The sequence below is a fragment of the Mauremys mutica genome, chromosome 3 (genome assembly GCF_020497125.1).
Source record: "Mauremys mutica isolate MM-2020 ecotype Southern chromosome 3, ASM2049712v1, whole genome shotgun sequence".
Lineage (NCBI taxonomy): Eukaryota > Metazoa > Chordata > Testudines > Geoemydidae > Mauremys > Mauremys mutica.
Genome location: NC_059074.1, coordinates 120,647,379 through 120,665,240, shown reverse-complemented (window position 1 = coordinate 120,665,240; position 17,862 = coordinate 120,647,379). Strand labels below are relative to the sequence as shown.

The window sequence follows — 17,862 nt, the reverse complement described above, 5'->3', positions numbered from 1 at the left end:
TTTTTAAAAAAAATAATGTTCATCTTACAGTATTAAATCCCTATTTATCATTCTAGAGAAAAAAGAGTGATCAGCAATACCAAACCCCTTAATTTTCACTCTCTTCTGCCAGTCTGTGGGAAATCTGCTCAGTTTCCAGTCAAGGGAAGAGATCCAATACTCTTCTCACATGCACCTTTCCAAGTCCATTAACTGAATGGGTTACACTGGTATATCAGAGAAACATTTGGTCCAAGACTATTCTAATTGCTAGCACTGAAGACTCAATTCTAGTATCTGGAGGTAGTCAATCACACCGCTCCCTCTCTACCACGTCACCAATAAATGTTCTGGAACTCCTCTGGCTTCTCAAATCTGTAACAAAATTGCCAGCAGAGCGCACAGGGGACTGCAGACACAGGAGTTTGAGAGGGAGAGCAAGAGACCCCGCTGCTGAACAGGCTACCAGGTGAGAGTACTAGCTGTTGGTGTGAGTGAGTGTGCTTGACTGTTTGAATTTTAATTGTGATTCTGATTTCAGGTGACTTCAGTTTCAGTTACAGCTGCTGTGGCAGTTGGGACTGAGTGCCTGACCTTGTTCCCTTGATTGGCCTTCCCTAGTGAGACTCACGAGGGGGAGGGACTGACCTAGGCAAGCAGGCTTTAAAAGCCAGAGGCAGAGCGACCAGGGGAGCAGAGCAGACAGGGGAGTTTGACAGAGGGAGGCCTACGATGGTTAGGAAGACCCGCAACACCTATGCCAGCTCTGCTTCTGTCTCCTCCACCTGCGCCGGTAGCCAGACAGAGCGCCTGAGCATGGATGCTTCTACCCAGATCCTGGTGTGGTTTTGAAGGGACTGTAACTTGCAATTTCCACTTACTGATATCGGGGGGAGATCCAATGTGAAAGGTGTCTACTGGTGGAATCTCTCAAGCAGCAGGTGGGAGAGCTACAGGAGGAGGTGGCTAGGTTGAGGAGCATCCGAATCCACAAGCAATTCCTGGACAGTGTCCATGTGGAGACAGCTGAGGTAGCTGTCCCAATACACAGGACTGCTGACACACCACTGGTGGAGGAGGAGATGGCTTAGGGTGGACACTGGCAGCTGGTTACTTCTGGCAGCGGTCAGTGCTCCACCCCTGCTCCGAACCCTCCTGCCGTGGTAATAGGTAACCGTTATGCTCTTGATACAGGAGAGAAGGAATCACCCCCTACAGTAAAGGAGGAGAAGCCTCGTACCCCTAAGGCTGGGAGGTCTGCTGCCACCACTGCGAATAGGAAACGTAGGGTAGTGGTGGTCGGAGACTCTCTGCTGAGGGGAACGGAGGCGCCCATCTGTTGCCGTGACATTTCATCTCGGGAGGTATGCTGCCTGCCGGGGGCCCGTATCCGAAATGTTACAGAGGCATTGTCGAGGATTATCCAGCCCTCTGACTACTACCCCATGCTACTCATCCATGTGGGCACAAATGATACTGCGAGGTGTGACACTGAGCGGATCAAGAGTGACTACAGGGCTCTGGGAGTACGGGTGAAGGAGTTTGGAGCGCAGGTGGTATTCTCATCGATTCTTCCTGTCAAAGGTAGGGGCCCAGGCAGAGACAGATGCATCATGGAGGTGAATGCCTGGCTGCGAAGATGGTGTCGCCAGGAGGGCTTTGGCTTCCTCGACCACGGGATGCTATTCGAGGAAGGACTGCTAGGCAGAGATGGCGTTCACCTTTCGAGGAGGGGAAAGACCCTATTTGGACACAGACTGGCTAACCTAGTGAGGAGGGCTTTAAACTAGGTTCAACAGGGACAGGTGAGCAAAGCCACAGGTAAGTGGGGAACATGGAGACCTGGGAGATGGGTCAGAAATAGGAGGGAGTGTGGGCTATAATGGCAGAGAGAAAGGAGGGTCAGGGCAAAATTGGGCGGTAAGATCAAACCAGTATCTTAGACGCCTATATACAAATGCGAGAAGTATGGGTAATAAGCAGGAAGAACTGGAAGTGCTAATAAATACAACTATGACATTGTTGGCATCGCTGAAACTTGGTGGGATAATACACGATTGGAATGCTGGTGTGGATGGGTACAGCTTGCTCAGGAAGGATAGACAGGGGAAAAAGGGAGGTGTTGCCTTATATATTAAAAAAATGTACACACTTGGACTGAGGTGGAGATGGACATAGGAGACGGAAGTGTTGAGAGTCTCTGGGTTAGGCTAAAAGGGGTAAAAAACAAGGGTGATGTCGTGCTAGGAGTCTACTACAGGCCACCTAACCAGGTGGAAGAGGTGGATGAGGCTTTTTTTAAACTAACAAAATCATCCAAAGCCCAAGATTTGGTGGTGATGGGGGACTTCAATTATCCAGATATATATTGGGAAAACAACACTGCAGGGCACAGGCTATCCAATAAGTTCTTGGACTGCATTGCAGATGACTTTTTATTTCAGAAGGTTGAAAAAGCTACTAGGGGGGAAGCTGTTCTAGACTTGATTTTAACAAATAGGGAGGAACTCGTTGAGAATTTGAAAGTAGAAGGCAGCTTGGGTGAAAGCGATCATGAAATCATAGAGTTCGCAATTCTAAGGAAGGGTAGAAGGGAGTACAGCAAAATAGAGAATGGATTTCAGGAAGGCGGATTTTGGTAAGCTCAGAGAGCTGATAGGTAAGGTCCCATGGGAATCAAGACTGAGGGGAAAAACAACTGAGGAGAGTTGGCAGTTTTTCAAAGGGACACTATTAAGGGCCCAAAAGCAAGCTATTCCGCTGGGTAGGAAAGATAGAAAATGTGGCAAAAGACCACCTTGGCTTAACCATGAGATCTTGCATGATCTAAAAAATAAAAAGGAGTCATATTAAAAATGGAAACTAGGACAAAGGATGAATATAGGCAAACACAGGAATGCAGGGGCAAGATTAGAAAGGCAAAGGCACAAAATGAGCTCAAACTAGCTATGGGAATAAACGGAAACAAGACGACTTTTTATCAATACATTAGAAGCAAGAGGAAGACCAAAGACAGGGTAGGCCCACTGCTCAGTGAGGAGGGAGAAACAGTAACAGAAAACTTGGAAATAGCAGAGATGCTTAATGGCTTCTTTGTTTCGGTCTTCACCGAGAAGTCTGAAGGAATGCCTAACACAGTGAGTGCTAACGGGAAATGGGAAGGTTTAGAAGATAAAATAAAAAAAGAATAAGTTAAAAATCACTTAGAAAAGTTAGATGCCTGCAAGTCACCAGGGCCTGATGAAATGCATCCTAGAATACTCAAGGAGCTAATAGAGGAGGTATCTGAGCCTCTAGCTATTATCTTTGGAAAATCATGGGAGACGGGAGAGATTCCAGAAGACTGGAAAAGGGCAAATATAGTGCCCATCTATAAAAAGGGAAATGAAAACAACCCAGGAAACTACAGACCAGTTAGTTTAACTTCTGTGCCAGGGAAGATAATGGAGCAAGTAATTAAGGAAATCATCTGCAAACACTTGGAAGGTGGTAAGGCGATAGGGAATAGCCAGCATGGATTTGTAAAGAACAAATCATGTCAAACCAATCTGATAGCTTTCTTTGATAGGATAATGAGTCTTGTGGCTAAGGGAGAAGCGGTGGATGTGGTATACCTAGACTTTAGTAAGGCATTTGATACGGTCTCGCATGATATTCTTATCGATAAACTAGGCAAATACAATTTAGATGGAGCTACTATAAGGTGGGTGCATAATTGGCTCGATAACCATACTCAGAGTAGTTATTAATGGTTCCCAATCCTGCTGGAAAGGTATAACAAGTGGAGTTCTACAGGGGTCTGTTTTGGGACTGGCTCTGTTCAATATCTTCATCAACGACTTAGATATTGGCATAGAAAGTACGCTTAAGTTTGCAGATGATACCAAACTGGGAGGGATTGCAACTGCTTTGGAGAACAGGGTCATAATTCAAAATGACCTGGACAAATTGGAGAAATGGTCTGAGGTAGACAGGATGAAGTTTAACAAAGACAAATGCAAAGTGCTCCACTTAGGAAGGAACAATCAGTTTCACACCTACAGAATGGGAAGAGACTGTCTAGGAAGGAGTACGGCAGAAAGGGATCTAGGGGTTATAGTGGACCACAAGCTAAATAGGAGTCAGTGTGATGCTGTTGCAAAAAAGCAAACGTGATTCTGGGATGCATTAACAGGTGTGTTGTGAGCAAGACACGAGAAGTCATTCCTCCGCTCTACTCTGCGCTGGTTAGGCCTCAACTGGACTATTGTGTCCAGTTCTGGGCACCGCATTTCAAGAAAGATGTGGAGAAATTGGAAAGGGTCCAGAGAAGAGCAACAAGAATGATTAAAGGTCTTGAGAACATGACCTATGAAGGAAGCTGAAAGAATTGGGTTTGTTTAGTTTGGAAAAAGAGAAGACTGATAGGGGACATGATAGAAGTTTTCAGGTATCTAAAAGGGTATCATAAGGAGGAGGGAGAAAACTTGTTCACCTTAGCCTCTAAGGATAGAACAAGAAGCAATGGGCTTAAACTGCAGCAAGGGAGGTTTAGGTTAGACATTAGGAAAAAGTTCCTAACTGTCAGGGTGGTTAAACACTGGAATAAATTGCCTAGGGAGGTTGTGGAACCTCCATCTCTGGAGATATTTAAAAGTAGGTTAGATAAATGTCTATCAGCAACGGTCTAGACAATATTTGGTCCTGCCATGAGGGCAGGGGACTGGACTCGATGACCTCTCGAGGTCCCTTTCAGTCCTAGAATCTATGAAACTCCTCTGCCTCCTCAAATCTAACAAAATTGCTACCAGAACATTCACCTGGGGAAGAGCAAACAACATTTACTCCACAGTGCTGAACATAGTGTTAATCATGATAGCATTAGCTCATGTATTTGTTCTCTGCTGTATCAAGTTGAACCAGGGGAAATTCTTGAGTTATGCTTAGAGACACCATCAACTTAAAAAAAGTCAATTGCCTGAGTACCCCACTACCCAGTTATTGTTACGTGTAACACTTAAGAGTATAATAACTGAACAGATTAGTCAGCCAGTTTCTCCCATTTGTGTACCTGTTAATACTTTTAACGCATTCTGAGAAACTGACTAGATTTCAAGTGGTCACCATCCCTTTAGCTGAATCACCTTACACAAACACAAGGAAACATTTTCCTATTAGCCTCCCTTACCTCCTCTCTTTTTTGTAAAGCAACAAGATCAACAGACACGCTGTGAGAACCACCAGGAGGACACTCAGCACAGCCCCAACAGCTTGGCTTCTTCCTGAAAGGCCTTTGAAATTTTGCGCTCCCTGGTCAGACTGGCCCTCTTTGCTCTCAGAACTTCTGTAGGCAACAAAGGAGACATGGTTAAGAGGACACTCTGCCTGGTTGTGTACAACAGTCTGAGGAAATGTTGATTAGAAACAGTGGATCAAACAAATTCAGTAGAGATGTAATGCCAGCTCTGGTCAGACTCTTATATAGAAGCTGCTTCAAAGAGAGAAGGTTTAGTGCCTTTCTGTTTAATACACAAGTGATCTAGTTTATTCTAAACCAAAGAAATAGGAAGAAGAGGGTCATTTGAGTCTGCAACCAAATACAGAATTATTAGTTAAAAGGACAGTTCCGTAAAACATTACACATTTATTAGCACATAGTTATTAACAAGTAGAATTAATGGCAACAGTTTTAAATATTTAAAGAACAAAAAAGCTGAACCCAAAACCAATGTAGGATCTAGCTATGAATCCACAGCACCCCAGCCTTGCACCACAGCAAGTTATAGCAGGTGAACACAATTTGGCTTTCAACAAGCTGTAACAGCACCTGGATTCAGCTATACATCTTACCTTTGAGACCACAACCTATTGTGCCAATCAGTATTGTCTTATTGTTACCTTGTGCTCTCCCAACTGTCTGTATCCACTTGTTGAATCTTGTCTTATACTTAGGTTGTAAGCTCTGAGGCAGGGACCATCTTTTTGTTGTGTTTGTACAATATTCTGCATAACTGGGTACTGGTCTGTGACTGGGATGCCTAGGCACTACCGCAATACAAATAAATATTGTCCACTCCAGCAGAGAAAGTTCTGGCATAAAGAAGTGGGCAGGTAAAGGTGACAACCATTTGCAGTGTGGAAGAAACCTAGCTATTCATTTCCACACACTGGATACATGACTACGGAGAGCTCTCTTTTTAAGTTAAGACCATTTCTTAATGGGAGATATGCCTTAGGCTACTCCTCAGTAACCAGAGAAGCAGTTGTTGGCTGGAAACAAACTGAGTGAATGGGGAGAAGTATATTTTAATTGAGGTCTCTTCTTTTCAATTTGTTTCAGTGCAAATATTAAACAACCTAGACCTGAAATAATCTTAGTACAAGATGATCATTTAGCTGGCAAGTGGAATCAATGTTCCTCCATTTATTAAGCATTCAAATTGTATCCACTCGCTCCTCTCAAGCATTAGATGCTCCTTTTACTAGATTCTTAGCTGCCTTTTCCTTGCCACAACTACTGTAGATAATGCTGGAAGGCAAAATAACCTTCTAGTAGATAACTGCTAACAAGAACTGCATGTTACTTTGGGAGAATAAAGAAGTTACTTACTCTAATGGACAGACTGCAGACGTGTACCAGGTAAACAAATATTGGCAGTCTGCTGTCTCGTGAAGGAACTCAGGGATGCCTTCCTTTGCCTGTAAATTGCAGTGGAATAAAATCGTTGAGGAGACGAATTTTGATTTATCTTTACCACAGGCTGAATCAGATGAAAACACAACATTCAAGTCATCATCTACAAAGAAGAAAAGTGAGAAGATTTCATAAAACATTGCACAGGCACTAGATCCTTACAAATGGTCTATTAAATGTGCTACATTTTTACTGAGGAGAGAGCAAGAGAAAAAGTGTGTTACTTCAGAATGTCTGTCTAAATTTACTTCTGCAATGTTTAGGTTATGATTACTCACAGCATCCATTTTTAAAAGAGTTATACTTGGGCTATCAGGCAGAAATATATAGATATATATATATAGATATATATATAAAAAATAGAGCCCTTCTAGAATTACTAATATTTTGCCTACTTTTCACAAAAACTCTTTACTGGGTGTTAGAAGTTCATTTAGTGTTATACTCATGTTCACTGACAAATATTAAATCCAATATGCAGTTTGATAACGTTTTTCTGAATTCTGGAGAACATGAAACAGTTTGCACCAATGACATTCACTGAATGCCATCTGCTATTCAAGGTTTTGGGAAAGCAATACACAATGTAAAGAGATTTAGTAAGCAGTGATACCAATAACCATCTCCACGAAAACTGAGAGAGTCTGTGTCTTGGTATTTTGTCCTGTGTGTCATGGCCTGTTTGGCAGTATTGACTAATAGAGGAGGTCTTGTAGCCAGGAGAGAGACATTCACTTTAATACTATTCAGGCAAGTTTTGTATCTGCAGGGGACGTGAAGGGTCCTGCCATAACTAACATTAAGTCTTGTATGCGATGTTTTACACTGAAGAGCCCATCTGAGCTTTATTAAACCCTTTTCTGGGATGCCAGATGGTACAATCTATTACTTATAGAGCATACATGCAAATGGGGATGGTGAGAAGAAGAGAAGGTCTTGTTTTCCCCCCCCATCACTCCACCAATATCTTCTTCCTATAAGGAAAGTCAGTCATTTCTGCCTCCGCTTTGCCACTCCTGCATTCAAACTGACAAGTAAGAATGGAAAGACGGAAGCAGGAAGATAAATTCCAGCAGCCTTAACAGGAATATACTAGTACAAACAATAGTAAAAGCAGAAGTCTCACATTCTAGGAAGTAACTCACAGAAAGGTTCCAAGTGTAGACAATTCTAGTCAGTAAGGACTTACCTTGAACATAATATTTAGCTTTATCGGAAGAGCCAACTTTCCTAACGTAGGTACTAGTAGTTTTAATCTGGCATACTTTGGCTCCAGAGCACTGTGGGTGCGCAGAGTCTGTTATAGCAGAAAGTTGGATTTCATACACATATGTGTCACCATTTGTTCGTATATCACCAGATGCTTGGTATAATCTGAAAGCAAAAGCAACTTTGTAGTAAAGTCCATATTTCTCTCATAGGCAAGAACAAATATTGCAACATCAGCAGCAACCTGATTTTAGCAGATTTCCAAGCACGTTTCTTATATTCTACCGTCAGAAAGGACAGATATTGGGGAAAAAAAGTTCAATCCTTGGTACCTACAAGTTAGCTCCCAAATCCACATGGAGGCACCAAAAGGTAAGTGGCCTGATTCTCAAAAGATACTGAACACCTGCAGCTGCCATTGGCTTCAGTGGGATTTATGGGTGATCAGCCCACTTATTTTGAGGCCTAACTATGGATTTAGGATCATAAGTGGCCTGGGCTGAAGTGTTAGTCATAAAATTCTGCATTCTGCCTGATCAGTAACTGTGGGAATATCCTGGCACTGCTGACACCAAATCCAGCAGGTCCAAGAGTAATGGCTACCAACCACTTGCAATGTGTACATTTTATAATTGTATCTATTGTCAATACTGGAGAGAGAGTCAAAGTTTTGACGTTTTTAAAAAAGGATGTTTGTTCCAGTACTCCTCTTCGGCCTCGAAATTGATTTTTGAACAAACCCATGCCCAGTTACCTTTCCAAGTCTGTTTTGGAATAAAGAACTATTTTCTACCTATCTGTTCCCTGCCCTGCCTCGTTCAATGCCATTAGACAGTAGAATAACTGAACATGGCAGGGCTGCCATGTGAATAGACGTACCAGTGCTTTTGCATGGCTATGCCACTCCTAGTCTCTTTAGTGCGTGTTGCTGGTCTGTGACTCGGAGAAGCAATGCTTCTTCATTGCCTTGCTTTCCCAACACACCCTTGAATTATGAGGCTATAATCGCCATGCCACACACCCTGCATTGTTTACTTCATTGCCTTTTTGGAGCATGTTGTAAACCTGCTCTAAGCAGTTGCTTCTGTAGTTTTACTGGTTGTGTACACACACACACACACACTAGAGTCAGTCTTGAGGTCTAACATTCCTCCCTTCCCTGAGCCTCTTGTTTTTAAGGTTTCCCATTTCAACCAGTGACTCAACGTTATGCCTCTCCACAGTTAAAGCTTTGCACCATGGTCACCAAACTTCTTACCTCAGAACTTGCAAGCAATTCTCCCTTACTGGCAAGTTTGGATGTCTTTGGAGGTCTTTTTAAAAGATCCACTCTATGAATTATTTTGGGGAAGTTCTATGGCCTGTGTCCTGCAGGAGGTCAGACTATCATCAGCAGAATGGTCTTTTCTGGCCTGGGAAGCTGTGAATGTATCATTACTGGAGTACAAAAAGGGTGCTACATAAAAAACCAAAGTCACCATAATGGTGTAGTAAGAGTCTGTGACACAGTGGCTGAGGGAACAAACACTGGGCAAGATCAGGGGATTGTTGTCCCTTTTTATCATCTTGAGAGAGAGTTTTGCACACACTAGATGAACTCTTGATATCTGGTTTTAAAAAGGGCCCGACTCCGAGGGGTGCTGAATACATTGAGATACACAGAACATCCTCAACACCGATTGACTTCAACAGGAAGAGAAAGCACTCAGCACGTTCCAGGATCATGCCCAGAGTCAGTAGTTTGCACACAGCTGGTGAGTTACAGAAAGTTCCTTAGCATGTGTGCTCCAAAGCTAGGCACATCTAAGACAGCCCATAGCAGTCAAAGTGGTATGGTTTTAAGTAGCCAAATTCAGCACACTACAGGAACATGATTTTACTTACTTGTAATAAATGTCACCCAGGCTGAATTTTTTCCCAGTTGTAGGATTAATAACCATCCCATTCACTATCTCCACTTCTTGCGGCTTCACAGCACAAGCTGCTTGAGTTCCCCATGTGATATAGTATGTACAGTTTTCTTCATCAATCCTACCAAATACATAGGAAAGCAGTAACAAGTCTCATTTGAGTGACATGCTTGCTAGTCTGAAAAGAATATAACTGATCAGGGGAAAGAAGGAGGGGAAGATACTCATGACTTTCAACATGGTGTAGCCTATTGGTTCAGCAGGTAGAAGCTTAATATCTGTGCTTATTTCTTGCATAAACTGATGACCTAGATCAAGATCACTGTTCTACCAGCCTTATTGAACTGCTTCCTAGGTCAATGGATTCAGAAGTCCAACAACAGGTAATTTCTGAAACCACAAAGGTAAAGTAAAAAAATAAAAAAAAAACCCCAACAACAGCTGCTTAAAGTTCCCAATGGCACATGCTGCATTTGAGATTTAAATGCAAAGTAAAACTAACCCAACAGTCTGGTTTCCTTCGGAAGGTTTACATTTTGCATTTCATTGATCTTGGACAACAAACATGGCTGGTCAAGTTCCAGTCCCTGGCTCTTCTGCTGTTTTCCTATTGCTCCAGGGGGACATTTGATTCCCAGACAGAGCTGAACCATAAAGTTTGGCTCCAAACATATTCAGTGCTCAGGGGAGGTGTTCAGAGATTATAGCTCATTAAATGAGAACTTTTATGCATAGAGTTTTGTCAGCCTTTACTATTGCACACACAAAACACAAGTTAAAGTAACAGATTAAAGAAACCCGCAGTTAGGCAACACATTCTCTCCAAAACCTCGTTAGTAACGACAATTGATAGCTATAAAAACCTTGAAACTGATATAATTTGATAAATCTAGAGAGAACAAACATCTAAAAGATAATGGATATACTGTAGCCACACCCACCTCAACAACTGATTCTTTCCTGTTATGCTATCACATCTTTATCAGTTTGAAGGGAATGCCAAGATTTTAGCCCACACAATCTAAAATAAATACTGAATGGAATTGCCGTTTATGAAAATGAACAAGTGGAAAGAGTCCAAAAGCCTCCAATCTGGTAAACACAGATTGAGAATGTGTTCTGTGTGATTACACACATTGACGTATGTGTGATTTTTAAATGGCTTTCTAGAGACTAGGGTAAAACCAGGCTATACATTTGCTATTCCAGGGCAGCCATCCAGTTCCTTTACTTGGAATTTACAGATAGCTGACAAGCAGCACAAAGTGCACATTTATTCAGAACTTTCTGCATTTACTTTTAAGAACATGTGAGTAGAGCAGGCAGCTGTTTGTCCCACTGCAGCATTTTTTCCTTCTAGCATCCTCATGTGACTGTTTTGGCTCTCCACAAGGTGCTAATGCCAGAGAACAATGTGGAGGATCAGGACAATAAGAGGGATGCCAACTAATCTTTTCAAGCAGAAGAGAAAAATGTATAGTTACAGATCGGGAGAGAGGTTGGGTAATTGGGCTGAAAATTGATTTAACTGGCAAAATTTCCAAAACTTGGCACCTAGATAAAGTTTGGAAATCTATTTTGTTCAATTTTTTTTATTTAACAGTAACTGACTCTGTTTTGAGGTCTGAGCAGAAACTGCAAGTTAGAACCTATGGCTCCGATCCCCAGCACTACCATCGACTCACTGTATTACCTTGGTCAAATAACCTAGGCCCAGATTTCACTGGTCTACAATTTTTGAGAAGTCTGCTTCAGAGATAAAATGTGCTATTTATTATGTATTTTGATGTGCTGAATTCAAATATGACAATTAAAACAACTGATTGGCTACTGTTTCTAAGTTAAAGTTTTTACATTTTATGTCTATGTATATTGTGTAGATAGAGTTTTAATCAAATTGTAAACCTAGGTCTTTTCATGTGTTTATGGTTGCTTTACATGATAATATTTCACCTGTCCTGTTTATGTAACACTTTAAAAATCAGCAAAAGGGTTATATAAATAAAATTTATTATGAAACAAAAGGCAAAAAACTATTATGTACATAGTTTAGTCCTATTCAGTGTCTACTCGGCGCTTCTTGGCTTGTCTCTTGTATTCATTAAATGGAGCATCTCTTGTCACTGTCCAGCAATAGTCTGCAAGCATTGATGGGCTCCATTTGTCCTGATAGCGTTTCTCCATTGTTGCAATGTCCTGGTGAAATCGCTCGCCGTGCTCGTCGCTCACTGCTCTGCAGTTCGGTGGAAAAAAAAAATCTAGATGAGAGTGCAAAAAATGTATCATCTTTAGTGACATGTTGCAACCAAGGCTTTTGTATGCCCTGAGGAGGTTTTCCACCAACAACCTGTAGTTGTCTGCCTTGTTGTTTCAGAGAAAATTTATTGCCACTAACTGGAAGGCTTTCCATGCTGTCTTTTCCTTGCCACGTAGTGCATGGTCAAATGCATCATCTCGAAGAAGTTCACGAATCTGAGGACCGACAAAGACACCTTCCTTTATCTTAGCTTCACTTAACCTTGGAAATTTTCCATGAAGGTACTTGAAAGCTGTTTGTGTTTTGTCAATGGCCTTGACAAAGTTCTTCATCAGACCCAGCTTGATGTGCAAGGGTGGTAACAAAATCTTCCTTGATTCAACAAGTGGTGGATGCTGAACACTTTTCCTCCCAGGCTCCAATGACTGTTGGAGCGGCCAATCTTTCTTCATGTAGTGGGAATCTCTTGCACGACTATCCCATTCGCAGAGAAAACAGCAGTACTTTGTGTATCCAGTCTGAAGACCAAGCAAGAGAGCAACAACCTTCAAATCGCCACAAAGCTGCCACTGATGTTGGTCATAGTTTATGCACCTCAAAAGTTGTTTCATGTTGTCATAGGTTTCCTTCATATGGACTGCATGACCAACTGGAATTGATGGCAAAACATTGCCATTACGCAGTAAAACAGCTTTAAGACTCGTCTTCGATGAATCAATGAACAGTCTCCACTCATCTGGATCGTGAACGATGTTGAGGGCTGCCATCACACCATCGATGTTGTTGCAGCCTACAAGATCACCTTCCATGAAGAAGAATGGGACAAGATCCTTTTGACGGTCACAGAACATGGAAACCCTAACATCACCTGCCAGGAGATTCTACTGCTGTAGTCTGGAGCCCAACAGCTCTGCCTTACTCTTGGGTAGTTCCAAATCCCTGACAAGGTCATTCAGTTCACCTTGTGTTATGAGGCGTGGTTCAGAGGAGGAGGATGGGAGAAAATGTGGGTCCTGTGACATTGATGGTTCAGGACCAGAAGTTTCATCCTCTTCCTCGTCTGACTCAAGTGAGAATGATGCTGGTGCATCAGGAACCGGCAGTCCTTCTCCGTGGGGTACTGGGCGTATAGCTGATGGAATGTTTGGATAATGCACAGTCCACTTTTTCTTCTTTGACACACCTTTCCCAACTGGAGGCACCATACAGAAGTAACAATTGCTGGTATGATCTGTTGGCTCTCTCCAAATCATTGGCACTGCAAAAGGCATAGATTTCCTTTTCCTGTTCAACCACTGGCGAAGATTTGTTGCACAAGTGTTGCAGCATATGTGTGGGGCCCACCTCTTGTCCTGATCTCCAATTTTGCAGCCAAAATAAAGGTGATAGGCTTTCTTAACCATAGTGGTTATACTGCGCTTCTATGATGCAAAAGTCACTTCACCACAAACACAGCAGACATTATCTGCACTGTTCACACAAGTACGAGACATCTCTGCTCACTTTGGCTAAACAGAAATGTGTCCCTTTGCAAAATCAAACACTGACAAATAAGAGCACGACACTGTATGATTTCTAGAGCTGATATAGGGCAATTTGCTCAGCAGAGTGATGTAAGCTTCGTTATGATTGCATCATCCATGACGTCTAGGAATAACATGATGCAATTCATATCATGTATGACGCAATACCAGCTTCAGATTGCATCATTCATTGTTTTGCCTAAAAAGCAAGTACTGTCCAAACCCAGTCAGATTTATTCATAGATCCAGTCAAAGATGTATTTTAGTCATTTCTGTTTTAAATTGAGATCCCTTCCTTTTATAACTCACTTATCCTCCGCTATTCCCAAGTCAAGGGTTGTATACACTGACCCAATAGCATATCTTGAAAACTAGAGCCAATCAACAATTTTAAGCATCATTTTCGTTCTCAGTGACCCAGAATTAGTAAAGTTAGACTACATTTATTTCAGAAGCATTTTGGCTGTAGAGCAGTGTTTTTAAAGGTGTCTACGCACTGTTCCACCTCAATTAAACATTGTCAACACTAAGTCACTTTTGAAAATGAGACATAGGCATTGAAACAGTGAGCGAAGTAATACCAGTAAAAATCTGGGTCTTAACCCCTCCATAAAATGGGCATAGTACCAACCTCACAAAAGTGTGAGAGACTATGTTCCTAAAGCACTGAGATTCTTGGATGGGAGGTGCTATAGCAGAGCAAAGTTAACATTCTAATTTCTTAAGCCAAGAGTTTGGTTTTTGTGCATTTAGTACTGCATCCTTACAGCAGAACAAAGCTGTTTCCGCAATCCCTCTATCTTTCTGGCTGACTGAACCAAGAAGGTCCGGTTAACATAATCAAAAGTCTTATTACTCACCTATGTAGCCTGGGCTCGCCAATTGTTTCTGCACATTTCAGTTCTATAATAGTTGTTGCTTTCTTGTTTTTTTTACATTCATGTCCACCTGAGTAACTAACAAGGACTTTATCATCTGAAAAACAATCATTGAGAGACTCAGTTCTTTGTGTTCTGTAATCCTTTAAATACAACTTTGCTTGTGACTGTGGTTATAAAATACTACTGCCATTTTAGATCATCTAAATACCTAATCCCAATGTTTTGATGGGCCCAGAGGTCAAATTGCATCTTGTTACATCGGTACAAAAGCTAAAATTTAAATCATTCCAACCATCCTTACCATACAGTTTCCCCCATGCCTCCCAAAAGAAACACTGCAGTTACAAATGTGTTGTCTCCTTTAAAGAGATGGCTAATTTGCCTAGCTAGTTCCATTTTAATATAGCCCACACATTGTCAAATAACGAATGAAAAACCGATTTTTGCAAGCAAGGCAATGAGTACAAGTGCATTATTTTTTCCCCTACTGGTTAGATTTCTTTCCAATCTTTACAAAACACAAGAGATTTAAAAGTTAGCTGCAGGTGCACTTTTGGAAGACAAGAGGAAAGATTCTTTAAACCAAAGCATTGCAGCAGAATAATTTTTCTTGCAATTTCTAAAACTGTCACTATCTAGTTTCCTTTAACTAGCATTTTAAACAAGAATCCTTGTTTAAAAAAGCAACACGTTCAAACATTCTATTAAAGTGAGCAGAACACCTGGACATGTCCCAGTGCTGGGTTCTTGAGAGCAAAGTTGGGATTTTTCCTAAAAAATGGCCTCAGAGAAGCTCAGCTATAACTAATTTTACTTCCTTTGGCCATTATCACAGCCTAAATGTTACTCTGTTTTAGATGGAATTTTGGAAGAGTTTTTAAAAGCATGTGTCATTAATAAACTATTACTGCCATTTAAGATAAAAAGCTTGATTAACATGCAACAGATGTATTTACTGAAGTCTTTATGCAAGAGAGTTTGAGCATGACCACTAGATCCTCCCAATAAAAATACTGATTTTGCAGCTATTGAAATAAGGATTCAAAAGGATTACTGAACCTATCACATTCAGCTTCTGCGTATGTACGACTCCCAGAACCCGAACAGCCCCATTTTGACTTTTGCTGCAAATAGCGGCTCTTTCAGGGCAGTCTGTGGGTCCATTGTTTACTCTCTGACACAGGTTCATGTAATACCTATCATAGGAGAAAAGAAAAAAAGTATTTATGCCAAATGAACAGGAACAAGAAAAGGATTAAGCATCATGAAGTATTCTGTATTCAGAAATGTTTATTGTTGCTTAGTTTACATAACCACTGAGTGCTCTTTTTTACATGCCTCATTACATAAGAGCTATCTGAATCTGTTTGGGCAAACACAGAATGAGTCAAACTTCAGATTTTTTTATTGCATTTCCAAATCAACTGATCTGATTCTTATTTTAAGATGTGTGTATGTATCATTCACTGTTCTCTAACATTAATTTACTAGATCAATTTTTTACTCATGTCAAGCTACATTTGGAAGAAAATTGGAGTTCAATTAAAATGCAGAGAGAAAGCATTATGAAATTGTTAGTTAAAAACAGAAACTTAAAAGTGCTGGATTCATAAAGTCACACGTTTATAAAAAATGTGTTTTGCATTAAAATTAACTGCTTCATTAAACAAAAAGAATTAATTGTAGTTAATCGAAGAGACTGTTTCTGGTAACAACGTTTTTCAACTTTTTAGAACTAGTACATCTCATCCTCTCCACTTTTACTTTATTCATAGAATGGAAAAGAAAAACAAAGTTCCTACTTTCTCAATTCAAGTTGGAAAAGTAAACACTGGCATTCACTCCACTGTCAAGACTGAAAGCGGCAGATATATTTAGGGCAGGCCATGTGTCATATTTATAAAACTTGATTTAACCTCAAAAAGATGAACTGATTAAGATAAAGATATTCCCTTTAACTCATTAAAGTGAATATTCATGGACTCTATATTTAAAAAAAAATCTGATGTTTGTTTTAAAATGCCATTGTTTTTAATCCACCCTGTGCAAAGGTACCCATTTGCGAAGAGTGACTTTCCCCAGTTAGTTGGATAAGCAGGCTCCTTTCGTTACAGCTTTCAATTTCTAAAACGCACAGGATTACAGTCTTCAGTGAAGTCACAAGTTCCCTAAACTTCATGAAAGGCTGCGATCTGGAGAAAAGTTAATTCAAACCAACTACCAAATGTGGACTATCAAATACTGAAAAACCAACATACACCCCTCCATATACCCACCACGTAACTCAATCTCAATCCATTGATGCACAAACTGCTGTGTAAAAAGGATTAAAGTCATCGGGGGGGGGGGAAGAGAGAGAGAACCACCACTCACACGATCCCATTATAGTTAAAGAGCCACGATCCTGTCAGTGAGGAGAGCACTCTTAAATCGTAGGTTTTGTGCTTTCGGATGAACTTGCACTCCATCTTCTTTGGAGGACAAACAAACTGTGTTTTCCATTCAAAGGTGACAGCACAGCCAAGTGTCTCACTCAGGAGCTGAGGGTTCCCATTCCCAGCATTGTCATCACACTTGAAAATAATAGTAGCTTCTCGATTCCCAGTTGCTATGTGGAGATACATTAATGGAGAGAAAAAAACAGAGGGGTTGTAATGTACGTGTGGACTGTGCAGCGTAATAATTATGACTCTAGCCAGTAGTGGAGAACTGTTCTAAATCAAGCATAGCTTCTCAAAGAAATATGAATTTTTGTTTCTAGCCCAGCTACATTAGTTAGATTCATGTAATAGGCAGAACACAATCACTTTGATGTACCATTACTTTACTACATTAGGCTGATTAAATTCTACTTTAAAAAAAAAACAAAAAAAACCCCACACTATCTCCAGCTTAATGGGAAGATCAACTTTTAGTAGGTAAAATAGTGTTCACCATTTTATGACATTAGGGTTTTTTTTTAAATCGCATGCTGTTTTCTAGTGTTACAGTTTCTCCTCATAAAGGACTTTTACCCACACAACAGCAGTATTGGAGGGGAGGAAGGGAAAACCACACACTATCATCCTTATAGTGCAAGAGCCATGTAAAAAGAGCTTTGGTTTAACTGAGAATCAGGCCCAATGGACATGCACAACATCATTTCATATCTCTGGTAAATGAAGTTCTTACTAACCATTTCCACAAAATCCTCGTTTTCCATCTTTGTCATAGTCATTAGTCGTGGCACACCAGCGCCGTTTTTCTTCGTCCACAATACAATCCTCATAGCGCTTGCCTTTGTATTTGAAGGGGAATACGCAAAGCTCACCTTTTTCAGTCACTGTAAATGGAGGTGACACCCCTTGAGACATATGCTCTGTAGTTACCATGTATAATGACAGGCAATAAATCAAAAGCAGTTTATAAGTCTCCTATATATTACTCTGTT

The 17,862-nt window shown here is 41.0% G+C and overlaps 1 protein-coding gene and 1 long non-coding RNA gene across 3 annotated transcripts in view; one reads left to right on the top strand and one right to left on the bottom strand.

Moving 5' to 3' along the window:
- The window catches only part of IGF2R (insulin like growth factor 2 receptor), a 97,741-nt gene that overhangs the window by 2,580 nt on the left and 77,299 nt on the right, over positions 1–17,862 (bottom strand). The window contains exons 39-46 of the mRNA XM_045010132.1: positions 17,608–17,754; positions 16,806–17,040; positions 15,492–15,628; positions 14,412–14,526; positions 9,746–9,892; positions 7,842–8,026; positions 6,569–6,755; positions 5,147–5,302 (exon numbers count right to left, since the gene is read on the bottom strand). Coding sequence (XP_044866067.1) covers positions 5,147–5,302; positions 6,569–6,755; positions 7,842–8,026; positions 9,746–9,892; positions 14,412–14,526; positions 15,492–15,628; positions 16,806–17,040; positions 17,608–17,754 — 1,309 coding nt within the window. The remainder of the gene's footprint in view (positions 1–5,146; positions 5,303–6,568; positions 6,756–7,841; positions 8,027–9,745; positions 9,893–14,411; positions 14,527–15,491; positions 15,629–16,805; positions 17,041–17,607; positions 17,755–17,862) is intronic.
- On the top strand, positions 4–11,593 carry LOC123366552. 2 transcript variants are annotated; one of them, XR_006578133.1, is made up of 5 exons: positions 4–448; positions 8,074–8,233; positions 9,483–9,615; positions 10,084–10,154; positions 11,375–11,593. It is a non-coding gene; the product is annotated as an uncharacterized LOC123366552 (long non-coding RNA). The 2 variants fall into 2 exon arrangements; XR_006578134.1 differs by lacking the exon at positions 4–448 and adding an exon at positions 1,729–1,784.